Below are 12,862 nucleotides of genomic sequence, written 5' to 3' on the forward strand. Positions count from 1 at the left end.
CCACGAGCACTGTGTGACCTCATTGTAATGTTTGTGAATACGGGCGACAGAGTTCGTAGTTGAAAAAGCAACCTTTTGACATAAAATTGGTAATAGGATTTAAGCCTAAAATTCTCTGTTCGTAACGCAAACTGTGTCGATAAAAATATAACCACTATCGATCTAAAACAACTTCAGCTCTAAGGTTAAAAAGGTTAATGTTATTATTAACTAGGTTAAGGAGGTTATAATACTTTATTGTTTTATTATTGAGTCAAATGAATGGCTTACTAAACATTTGTATTACATACCGATTAGCACGTAGAGATAGGTCACGACTCTACCTGACTGAGCTCGCTCTATTTGTACAAACTGCGATCCAAATTGTTTTACGTTATAAAGTTATTGGTAAATAATAATGTGTAAGAAGTTACAACGAGATAACTGGACGATATTATTTGACTAGGTACTTTAGGTATTCGCAAAAGTGCCCAATATATTTCTTTCACTACAACATTGTGCCTAAATTGTGCCATGTCTTTGTATATGTATTTATTTCTTTTTCTTTACTTGTCTTGTGTGGGGACAATACAGTATGTTCTATCTATCTTACTACCTATACAGTCAATCACAATAGTGTGGCTTTTAAGCCATGGAGTTACAAATATTATTAAGTAGCTCTACATTATGTAAAGCATTCTCCGAACACCAACGCTCTTTGAATAATTTTAAAGCCGACTTTAATCAAACTGTGAATCGGTATGTGACTGTAAAAGTCGGGGTCTAGCCATTGTTACAAATTTCCATAATTCGGTGTTGCCATAATAGACTTAGTTGTAAAACCTTAAGCCGCATATTGTGAACGTATTTTATTATTACGTAGGAACTTTTACGACGGATTAGCAAGCTGAAGTGGCAATGGGCAGGGCATATAGTACGCAGAACTGACGGCCGATGGGGCAGCAAGGTTCTGGAATGGAGGCCGCGTACCGGAAAACGCAGCGTGGGACGTCCTCCTACAAGGTGGACTGACGACATCGTAAAGGTAGCAGGGAAGCGCTGGATGCAGGCCAATCGATCAACGTGGAAAGCATTAGGGGAGGCCTATGTTCAGCAGTGGACGTCCTATGGCTGAAATGATGATGATGAGGAACTTTTACAAAAAAATTGGAATCATGTAAACCTTGTTTTAGTGCTCTGAAAAGTCTCTTATTATTTCTACTTTAAAACAAAATTAAAGTCTATGTTACCTAACCATAATGTGCTTCACATGTTACTACTGGACATATAACAATCCAATAGGTATTTTCACTTTATGTAAGAAAATTATACTGAATTTTAATTCCTTGTAGGCTATATCTTTAGCCATGTTCTTTTACTTATTGTAAACTTAAGATATTGTCAATTTCATATTGTGTTTGCAACAAAATCCGTGTTTCATGAAAACCTAAACATACAAAACCCGCACTTTCAAAACTACTGAAGCATTGATTTTTCTACAACGCCAGTGGTCCTACCCCCTTAGCCGGTCGCTTCCGGTCCAAGTCACGCACCGGCCAAGCACCGGAAGCCATATTGGCGAGCTCTTTCGCTCCAATTTTGAAAGCAATGATAAAATAATTTAGGGGCACGTTGTTATTGTTACACAGGGGTTGTGTAACAATAACTTGGACTGTTAAAAATACGGTAAAAGAGTGTTTTTGGTATTTACTTGTTATTAGGGTTTCTGCTCGAGCTTTCTCGAACTCGAGAAAACTCGAGAAATTTGGCTTCATTCGAGACGAGAAAAAAATTACCGGAGCTCGAGAATTCTCGAGTTTCGATTTTGAAGCTTTAATATTCTTGAAAACCTATTTTCTTAGATAAAATTAAGATTTTAAATATTTAATAGGTTAACGTTGCTTTTAGACTGGCCTAGTCTTTCCTTTTTTAACTGATTTGTATTGCAAGTAATGATCTCAATCGAAACTAAGTATTAATGTTCACCTACGAGTATGCTATATTTATTATGTATGTTTAACTCTGACTGATTTAAAGACTGAAAAATTTGTTAACTGTCTGTTAGGTTAGGTACTCGTGCCTCCTCGTAAAGTTTATTGAAGTCGTTTTCTTTAAGAAATTTAAAAATTTATCAAGTAATTTAAAAAATTATCGAAAAGTTTTTTATGTTTTTTTATTAAGTTAAAAAATTGTTTATAAGTACTTAAACGTTATTCTGAACTTTGTTACGTCTTGTTTGAATAGTGTAATTGGTACTACCGTTCTATTCACGAATAAAATAAATAAATGTTTATAAAAAAAAACTATTTATCGTAATTTTGCTATTTGGACTTGTGTTCTTTGGAAAACAAGCGATTCAATTATAGCTCCAGATTTTTATTGTTATTTATCCTTAAAGTACACGCGACTTTATGACTTTTGTTATGATTATGATTATTAATATTAATTATGAAAGAAGATTTTATTTTTTTGTTTCTTTCCTTACCAAAATAAGTGGTACTAAATTCTAATATTGATTGTTGTGCAATAAAAGTAGGTATATTAGATTAAAAAACCTATGTTTTTATTAAATTTCAACCGATTTCGACAGTTTTAATTAAAAGACTCGAGACCCGAGAAAACTCGAGACTTTGACCTCGAGAATTCTCGAAACTCGAGAAAAAAAATAGGTCGAGAAATCAGAAACCCTACTTGTTATGTTGTCGCCAAGTCGAGCAAAAAACCACTCTTTGACATGTTTGATTTATAGGTATGTTGACGATCCCTGCAAATTAATTTGAATTTTTAACATAAATACCAATTTTTTGGCATTATTTCGTACGCCCGTATTCACAAACATTACTATGAAGTTTCACAGTGCGCGAGAATCCAGTCGTTTTTCTTGTAAACTGATCATCATCAGGACGTTTCGTTTACAAGATAAATAGAGTAGGTAATATTTGATTTTTATTAATTATAAATTCTTGTTTTCTCATTAATTACAAAGAAAACTTTAAAAACTATTTGGTATCCTAGCTAGAAAATTACGTATTATTAACTACTCTACTTTATGCTGTGTTGCACCATCTAACAAACGTCAAAAATCTGTCAAACTCCATACAAAAAACATCGGTTGTCGTTATAGTTACCGTCAAAGTTAGGTGGTGCAACTCAGCCTTAATTTGTGTTGGCAACACTCGTAACTAACAGTTTGAACAGTTGCATTAAAAGCAGGCCTAGTTAGTATCTAGATCATAAAGCTTGACTTGCTTGTCAAACTTTATAACCCGAGCTGTAAAGTCATAGCATCGACATAGTTGCGAAGGCGATCTGGATTGTAAAATCTGCACATTATTAATAATGTGGGACTATTGGGCCAATAAATGTAATAGAATTATTGCTTGTTGAGGCTATATTTGGATTTTATATGTGTTAATTTGGTTACGATGTATGTGTATAACTCAGCAGTAAAAAGTAGGTGTTTGAAGAAAATTAACATTATTCAGTTTAAAATAGACCAGTGTAGAGACATGCCCTTAATATTATCAAAATCTAAAATTAAATATCTTGATTTGTTCAGACCGATAAATTAGTTTTTACAATTCGTCAAATGCTCTTATGGAGCCTTTACATGTTTCATTTTTTTTCCCCTACCAGCGCGTAACGCTTCGAGACAAACACTTGACAAGTGCTGATCATCAGTACATAATCATTAATGATGATGAACTGGATAAGTCATAGGAAAAAAGAAGAAGTAGAACTTCACTTGGAGTAAACAAACTGCACAATAAAACACCCTTTGACCTAAAAAGCTCTTGTCCACTCCACAAAATTACACTCAAACCCTCCCAAATTTAAATTACCTCATTTCCATATCTTAGCTGACCAAGTCCTACTTCTCGGGACCTCCATATTATTCCCATCCATCATAGCACGGTGGCTTAAATAATTTACACTAATATTATAAAGCTGAAGAGTTTGTTTGTTTGGTTCAACGCGCTAATCTCAGGAACTGTTGGTCCGATTTGAAAAAAATATTTTTGTGTTGGATAGCCAATTTATTGAGGAAGGTTTTTAGCTTTATAACATCACCCTACAGCCAATAGGGGCGGAGCAGTAAAGAAAAATGTTGCAAAAACGGGAAATATTATCCTATTTTCACGCGTACGCAGTCACGGGCACAGCTAGTATACCACTAATGCTTGTCATTTATGAATTTTGTATGGCACACGCTAGCATTATCGAGTTAAATGTTCAGTTTTCGTCGTCTCTATCACTCAGCCTGGATTGAGGTATGAGTAAGGAAGACAGATAGAGCGGGTTTATCTAAATCTTTTGACGTTATAGATCTTTTATGACGTAGATTTGTTTCGATCGTTGTTGTTACTTACACTGAGAAGTGATATGGTGAAAGCAATTTTAATCTAGGTGGCAATAAGGCAGTGAATAAGAATGAATAGAACTGAGTAAACTGCATCCTCCCTCTTAGATCTCCCCATGATTTGGGTTCACTGATCACTCAAGTGGGATTGAGATGTACTACACAAAACATTTAGTGCTGATTTATCTACTGGCTCTAAAGAATCAGTACCAATAACTTTTTTAGTTCAAACATAAAAAGAACCATTTTATTACATGGTCAATAAAACGGTCACAGTCAAAACCCCATTCCCCGCTCGCGTGCACCAAACAAGTCATAAAGCCGTTACAAATCAAAAATTCGAATCCCGAATCTCGGTTCCACATCAAATTCCTTCCTGAAGTCCCGAAAATTCCCAATTTGCTTCACCCCACGGAGTAAAAAGTACAAATTCCTGGCTCCTTGACCGTACGTTTACAATCTGGGTTTTATTAAGCATATCCTGTGCGGCCGGACGCGTGCGTGCGAGTACCTTACAGCATGAATACTAATTTAGGGTGCGAGCATGAGATTTGTTTTGATTTGGTTGAATTTTTACTAAAGCTTCAACCATACCAACGCGTGCAGATCGCCATCGCCGACGCGATCATAGGCCAAGTCGCGCGGACTGTCATGGGTCGCGCGACCTGTCTTCTTCTTCTTCTTCATTTGTTGATGGCGATGGCCTTGCGCGACCTGTCATTGGCCTTTGATCTCGCGGTGCGGTTGAAACATAAAGAAAGGTGTAGGTAATATGAGTGCGTAGGTAGGTAACATATACTGCCTCCTTATTCCGTCTGGCCAGTGCAGTGTGGGGTGAAAGCCAAATCCTCCATTTGCCTCTGGTTTTCAGATAGTTCTACAATGTAATTTATGTGGCCGTCGGTTACAAATAAGATAACTAGGTAGTACCTAGATAAAATGGCGACTTGATTGAATCGAAACCCCCACAATGGAAGTTACATTGTCAACAAGAACAAAAGACTGCCAATACTGCCATTTATCCAAGAACGTGAGGAGTGTTTTTAAAAGCATCATGATTTATCAGCATGTGTGGCCACGTGTGGGTATTATATTTTTTTACATTAAACCAACGGGTTCTGATGCAAAACTGTACTATAGTAAGACTGTGACATGAGCATAAATTCTTGAAATATATTCTAACGCCCGTATTTACAAACATTACTTACTATGAGATCTTACAATGCGCGTGGACGCACAGAGTTACACACGAACCAATCACAGAGCTCTTGTGAACGCTGTGCGTTCGATTTGCTACTTCACTTAAGCATCATTTGTGAATACGGGTACGGGCGTAAGTAAATGTAATAAGTAAATGCTTCTCCGCGGTTTTAATGCTCGTTTTCACCATCAATTCCTAATTTTTAAGTGACCTATAAAAACAAAATTCCTTTTATGTGTTACCGTAGCGGTCACTTAAAAATTAGGTTTGATGGTGAAAACGGACATAAGTCTCTCAAACACGACGTGATTCATCTGCATGATGAACATCAATATAACGTTATAGGTAATAATAAACCTCCACAATAATCGTCCAAGCAGCCTTTAGCTAGTGCGGTAATCTAAGCGATCGTGCGCACTGATAGCAGGATTGGCGGTTCGCGTGCTGCGGATTGGGCCTCGACGCACACCCATCACTGCCCACACAGCCTGAATAATACAGACAGGTATTATTATAAACTCACCTGTAACTTTCGGTTTCGTTGTGAGATGCCTTCACGCCGAAGCAGACTCCAGAAGCTGTAACATACTTGTCAGTTCAAAAATTTTAAAAATGGACTACTGTGTCTATCTTACAACTCTAAAAATTGCTAAGGTAACCCTTTTTTAAAGAACAATAAATCATCAAATCCAATTGTCCTTTTCAATAGTATCCATAATAATTAAATTAAGCTTTTATGGTAGTACTTACGAAAGAAATGATCTCATCTGGAAAACTTAAAGCACCAGGGTAATTCTCACATAAAACAATTTTCTATCTTGTAGTTTTACCGACGTCGCATTATTTATAACTGAGGCGATAATTATGTTGCCAACAAGACTGTATGTGATTGTTAAAAACTAGAGAGGAATTAAATGCTCTCTTCGAGTTTTGAGTGAAGTGTGCTGGCTTATTAATTTGATCTATGGCTCAGCATTACGACCCTACACATAATTACACTTTTGGACGGAGAAATATAACGAAATAGCCAAATGACTTCTAGGTGACTTACACAGAATTATTTGGAGCATATTTTTGACTGCAAATCTTTTACGTCTAGCTACTTTGGGTGACCAACTTTATAGTTTGGACATAACTTTATTTTACTATAATAATACGGGGTGTTAGTTACATAAAGTAATATTGGCAAAAGCATGAATTTGGAAAATTGAACTCGATATAGAGTTAGTTAGACAAGTAGAGATTCTTCTAGTTGTTAAAACTCTAATTCATTTTCATTGGTCAATGTACATATTATGTACGGCATAGTGTATCGGTGTATTGAAACATACATTATAAGAAGTTGCAGTATATTTGATGCATTTTTTATATAAAAACGTGTAGTGTGGTATGCTGACGATAATTAAAATTTCTGGTAAGAAATTCCATTAATTTTAATTCTAGGTCTAGTCTAATATCACTGTAATTTGACCGACTGCTACTGTGTATGTTTTAATAATAGCTGTAATTACTAAAGGCATGTAAAATCAAACAAGAGAGTATAATTTATAATTTTTATTTTCATTTTTTATTTATATCAACCTGCTATCGTCAATATTGGCATCTTTACGAAATATAATATTCCCTTTCTTTTAATGGAAGAATTAAAACAAGGCTTATTATTAATTTGGCAAATCCAAATTAACCTCATAACAATTACAAAAGTAGATATTTATAAAACATAAATGTTTATATAAAATATACATTTTTTACAAAAATGTAACATTATACAGCTAATTCACTATGAGACTATCGTTCTGTTATAAAAAATACTTAACATCAACTAATATTGCTAACAATTAATAATTAAATGAACAAAATCAGAATACAGATATGCAAATTGTTGAAGTATTATTTTCAGATTATTTACAAGAGAATTATGCGCTAAAATAATATTAAATATCATACAAAATTTACAGTAAAATAATTATGTTAATTTAATCTACCTAACATACAGGGTGAGAACGAAAACGAGTTGAAATCAAATAGTATTTTACTGATGACAATAAAAATAATATAATAGTAGTATATTTTCGTCTCGCCCCATGATAAAGCTAATGATATTTCAAAAATAACATACAAATGACGATGAGATATCAACCAAGTACATGTTCAGATCTCTACACATTATGGAATAAAACTAGGACAAGTACATTCAATATTGCACGTCAAAACGTTTTAAGCGCCCGCGTTTACGTTCAAAATATCCACAAAACATCTTGGACCCAGACAGACAAGTCATCGACATAGGACAGGTACCGAAAATAGTTACACCCTGTATTTATTTCGCTGTTATTCAATTAAAAATACACTTCACACGGTTATTGATTCATGATTTATATTAATCAAAAAACATTGATGCAGATCAGGTTTTCTCAAAGTTATAGTAACGCGTATCTCCGTTAGCAGGGCCGGATCTACATATGGGCTGATTGGGCTGCAGCCCAGGGCCCCGGGGTTACAAGGGGCCCCCAGATCCCGCTAAAAAGTAGGCCATAATTTGTAAAAAAAAATAGTTGTCTATAAAGTCGGTTTACGGACGATATTTTTACGTGACAACGTCATAAGAAGTTTCAGCCCAGGGCCCCACAAATTCACGATCCGGCCCTGTCCGTTAGATTTGCAAGACAATAAAATCCCATTTACGATGAGACCAAAAAAGATGTTTAATGTGATTTCTGTCACAAATTAAGATTTTTTTTCTCTTTCTAACATTAATTGAATTCCAATATTTGTAGTCCCAAGAATACACGTACTCTACTTTGAAAAAACCTGTGGTGAATCATATAATGACACTCTGGATATACAGTTTATAAATTATTTAAAATCTGGGCCCGCGTAAGGAATGAAAAAAAGACTCCACACACACGCCAAATGGACTCAATTCTTAAGCCTGTATTTACAAAGCGTTCTTTTTGGCCTGACAAGTCTATACTCGGTGGAGATTTTCTTAACATATCTCTCATTTTCATTTATCTACAGTCCAGTTTTTAGTTATACATTACGATTGTTAAAAATAGTTTATGATCATTATAAATTGGGTAAAGATAATATGATGACAAATACCTGCATTATCTATCTATATCTATCTATTTAAATAAAAATGAATTGCTGTTCGTTAGTCTGATTAAAACTCGAGAACGGCTGGGCCGATTAAGCTGATTTTGGTTTTAAAATGTTTGTCGTAGTCCAGGGTAGGTCTAAACGGTGAGCAAATAAGGAAAAATTGCGATGGCTTATTTATTGCCTTTAAGGCGGAACAGAGTTATAGAATAAATTTTCGTTTTATACTGGGTATATTTTTCTAATGTGACTTCAGAGAATCCTGTACTTTAGGTTTAGTTTTCAATAATGATCTAACTAAAAACCGGACTTCACAGCAGATCAACTATTTCGGTGGGCAGTCGCTTATGTAGATATATTTACGTATTTATATACAATGAAATAGTCTCCACTGTCGAATAAAAATAGTGTTTGGCATAATATTTTGTGACTCTCCATACACCTATTTTGTACCTAAATATTTTCCTTGATATTTGCCGACCTATGGCACTATGCAGGCTGCTATTCTGAAGGCACCTACGACTTTAAGGCACTTTGCGTTTGTACAATACAATATAACATGGTTACAAAAACTGATGTATGATATAAAATGATATCTCAGAAATTGGTATTTATGTTAAGTAGATCGATTAGTTGATATGTTTTGTCTGACAATATAAAATAGGCAGTAAGTTAGTTTTGAGGACACTAAAGCTGTATCATAGTGACAATGTGTGCAACGTTGCACGACGTTGCCAATGATTTGTCACACAATGATGCCTGTCACCGTTGCCTAGTGTACTGACTTCAAAAATATTTCAATCTGAGCCAATTTCTGAGGTTTTTCAATCCCTGAACTCTTATGGCACTCCTTTTTGCACGTTACGTACTTCGCTCAGAGTCCTGATACAATATATTAAATACATCACCAATAACAAATACATAGCGGATATAACATATATTTTTCAACTTCAGTCTTCATTCCAGAAATCTCAATAGGCATTATAATCACAGTAAATATTTATTTGCAAATTTTATGGTGCCATTTTAACCAAGGCCATACTTATGAGTTATTTTGAATCGTTTCCAATATTACTAAAATAAATAGTTTTGGAAATATATTACTTAGCGACTCTCTAAAATGAGTTAAAATATTACACTAAACTATTATTAAATACCGATGTAATCGGAGTAAAAAAATTGGCCAGCCAATTTGATTAAAAACAATTCAAAAGTAACCCAATCATCTTTCAAACTTGTACACCTAGAACTCTGTCAACAACAAATTCATACCTCACCTCTTCAGTCTTGGTTTCTTGCGTTTCATTCGCGGCTTCCATTTTCGCGGGTAGGTTTTCGTAGCACGGCTCGTTGAGGCAAGGGTTCTTGCACTCGACGACTGTGTTACACTCCGCAACTGTGTTACACTCGGCAATGGTGTTACACTCGGCAACATTGTTACAGTCGGCAACGTTGTTACACTCGGCAACTGGTGCTTCCTCGTTGTTCTGAGGGGTTGGTTCGGAGCTCTTGACGTCTCGATCCCTGCGCAGCTCATAGAAGGTTTTGGAAGAGCGGCCATCGGGCGTTCTTCTTTCTTCCAGCTCATCGTCCCATTCGTCTTCGGACACGTTCTCCCCTTCGCCGGGCAGAATGGGAATGGTGGATTTGGTGCGAGTGAAGAAGGCCATCTTTTCTCTGAAAGTAAAACATTTATAAGTTATGTTATGTAGTTTAAACAAAAAAATTAAACATAGACTGTCTGGTGGTCGAAGGAGAGAAGACGAAGGTGTTAAAGTACGCACTAAGGTGAATAGGTTAGGCATCAGACTCCTAAGGATATTTAATCAAAATGCCGATCTTGATGCCGCAGATAATGGTAAAGACAGATTAAGGGGTGACCTAAGGAAAGAAGTCTTCCAAAAGGACGTCTGAAGCATGCACGTGTATAGCGGGGGGCAGAGGTGGCACGGCCCTCCCTAGAATGGTCTGGTGCCCTCCCCAGGAGTGTCTGAGAAGACTGACTGAGGCGACCTAAAGGGAAGAAGACGAAGGCCTCCAAGACACTAGAAGGGGACCAGTTGCTGAGCTCCAAGGGACTAACCAGTAGACGACGGAGAAGACAGATCGAAAGGCGACCTAAGGCAAGGTCCTCCAAGACACAAGAGACATCTGATTCTTTAGGAGAGAAGTTAGTAATCCTCAAAGGCATTCACTTTAAAGTGACCAGGTCGGGCTTCCATGGAGCCGGATAGCAGGCGTCTGAGAAGACTGAGGAGCGACCTAAAGGGAAGAAGACGAATGGTGCTGGACTCCAAGAGACTAGCCAAACAGCTTCTTAGAGGTGATCTAAAGAAAAGAACTAGTCCTCAAAGACACTCACTTGAAGGTGACGAGGTCAGGTTTCCTGCCGCCCTGGCGCGAGCGCCGCAGCCGGTAGATCTCGCGGCAGGTGCGGTGCAGCAGGCGCGCGGCGCGGTCCCCGGGCTCCGGCGGCCCGGACAGGAGGCGCCGGAGCGTCTGAGAAGACTGACTGAGGCGACCCAAAGGGGAGAAGACGAAGGCCTCCAAGACACTTAAAGGTGATCAGGTGCCGTGTTCTATGGGACCGGCCAGCAGACGCCAAATAAGACTGATGGGAGAAGTAGTCCTTAGACACTTGAAGAACGAAAGACTAAGAGGTGATCTATAGAAACGAGGTTCTCCAAGACATAAAGGGCATCTGAAAGAGAGAAGTCCGCAAGGCACTCACTTGAAAGTAACCAGGTGCCTGGTTCCAACGTTTCAGCCAGCAGGCGTCTGGTGAGAGACCTAAGGAAAGAACTAGTCCTCAAAGAATCCCAAAGGTACTCACTTGAAGGTGACGAGGTCGGGCTTCCTGCCGCCCTGGCGCGAGCGCCGCAGCCGGTAGATCTCGCGGCAGGTGCGGTGCAGCAGGCGCGCGGCGCGGTCCCCGGGCTCCGGCGGCCCGGACAGGAGGCGCCGGAGCGTCTGAGAAGACTGACTGAAGCGACCTAAAGGGGAGAAGACGAAGGCCTCCAAGACACTTGAAGGTGACCAGTTGCTAGGCTCCAAGGGACTAACCAGCAGACGACGGGGAAGATAGAACGAGGGGAGAAGTAGTCCAAAGACACTTGACTTGAAGATGACGAGGTCGGTCTTAGAAGACTGGACCAACAAGCATCTGAAAAGATATGAAGGGGAGAAGACAGAGGCTTCCTGCGTGACCAGGTCCAGGGTTTCAGCAGCAAACCTTCTACGAACTGCGCAGGAATCGAGACGTCAAGATAGACTGAGGGGAGAAGACACTCACTTGAAGGTGACGAGCCTGCCGCCCTGGAACGGCTGGTGCAGTAGACATCAGAAAATATAGACTAAAGGGTGACCTAAGGAAAGAAGTGTCTGTCTGAAGGGAAGAAGACACTCACTTGAAGGTGACGAGGTCGGGCTTCCTCCCGCCCTGGCGCGAGCGCCGCAGCCGGTAGATCTCGCGGCAGGTGCGGTGCAGCAGGCGCGCGGCGCGGTCCCCGGGCTCCGGCGGCCCGGACAGGAGGCGCCGGAGCGTCTGAGAAGACTGACTTAAGCGACCTAAAGGGGAGAAGACGAAGGCCTCCAAGACACTTGAAGGTGACCAGTTACTGAGCTGAAAGGATTAGCCAGTAGACGCCGGAGAAGGTAGACTGAAGGGAGAAGTAGACCTAAAAGACTTGCTTGAAGGCGACCAGGTGGCGGGCGCCAAGGTACTGGCCAGCCAGCTTCTTAGGGATGACCTAAGGAAAGAACTAGTCCTCAAGACACTCACTTGAAGGTGACGAGGTCGGGCTTCCTGCCGCCCTGGCGCGAGCGCCGCAGCCGGTAGATCTCGCGGCAGGTGCGGTGCAGCAGGCGCGCGGCGCGGTCCCCGGGCTCCGGCGGCCCGGACAGGAGGCGCCGGAGCGTCTGAGAAGACTGACTGAAGCGACCTAGAGGGGAGAAGACGAAGGCCTCCAAGACACTAGAAGGGGACCAGTTGCTGAGCTCCAAGGGACTAACCAGCAGACGCCGGAGAAGATAGATCGAGAGGTGCACTCGCTTTAAAGTGACCAGGTCGGGCTTCCATGAAGCCGGATTGCAGGAGTTTTAGAAGATACACTGAAAAACAACCGAAACGGGAAAAGACGAACACTTCAAAGACACTTGAAGGGAACCAGGTACCAGGCTCCGAGAGACCGGCCAGCAAGCTTTTGAGGGGCGACATAAGG

General features: G+C 39.4%; 1 protein-coding gene across 1 annotated transcript; it reads right to left on the bottom strand.

The window, feature by feature from the left end:
• Positions 1-7,079: 7,079 nt before the first annotated feature.
• On the bottom strand, positions 7,080-11,894 carry LOC135081084 (protein PF3D7_1417600-like). Its single transcript, XM_063975812.1, has 2 exons — positions 11,476-11,894; positions 7,080-10,319 (listed from the first exon to the last, which is right to left on the bottom strand). The coding sequence occupies exon 2, from the start codon at positions 10,310-10,312 to the stop codon at positions 9,872-9,874; it is 441 nt and encodes a 146-aa protein (XP_063831882.1). The 5' UTR covers positions 10,313-10,319; positions 11,476-11,894; the 3' UTR covers positions 7,080-9,871.
• Positions 11,895-12,862: the final 968 nt, after the last annotated feature.

Source organism: Ostrinia nubilalis, chromosome 19 (assembly GCF_963855985.1).
Source record: "Ostrinia nubilalis chromosome 19, ilOstNubi1.1, whole genome shotgun sequence".
In the NCBI taxonomy this organism is placed as follows: domain Eukaryota; kingdom Metazoa; phylum Arthropoda; class Insecta; order Lepidoptera; family Crambidae; genus Ostrinia; species Ostrinia nubilalis.

What these genes read in the sequence shown, in the direction of transcription:
- LOC135081084 (XM_063975812.1), bottom strand. Translation starts at nt 10,312, where the DNA reads ATGGCCTTCTTCACTCGCACCAAATCCACCATTCCCATTCTGCCCGGC.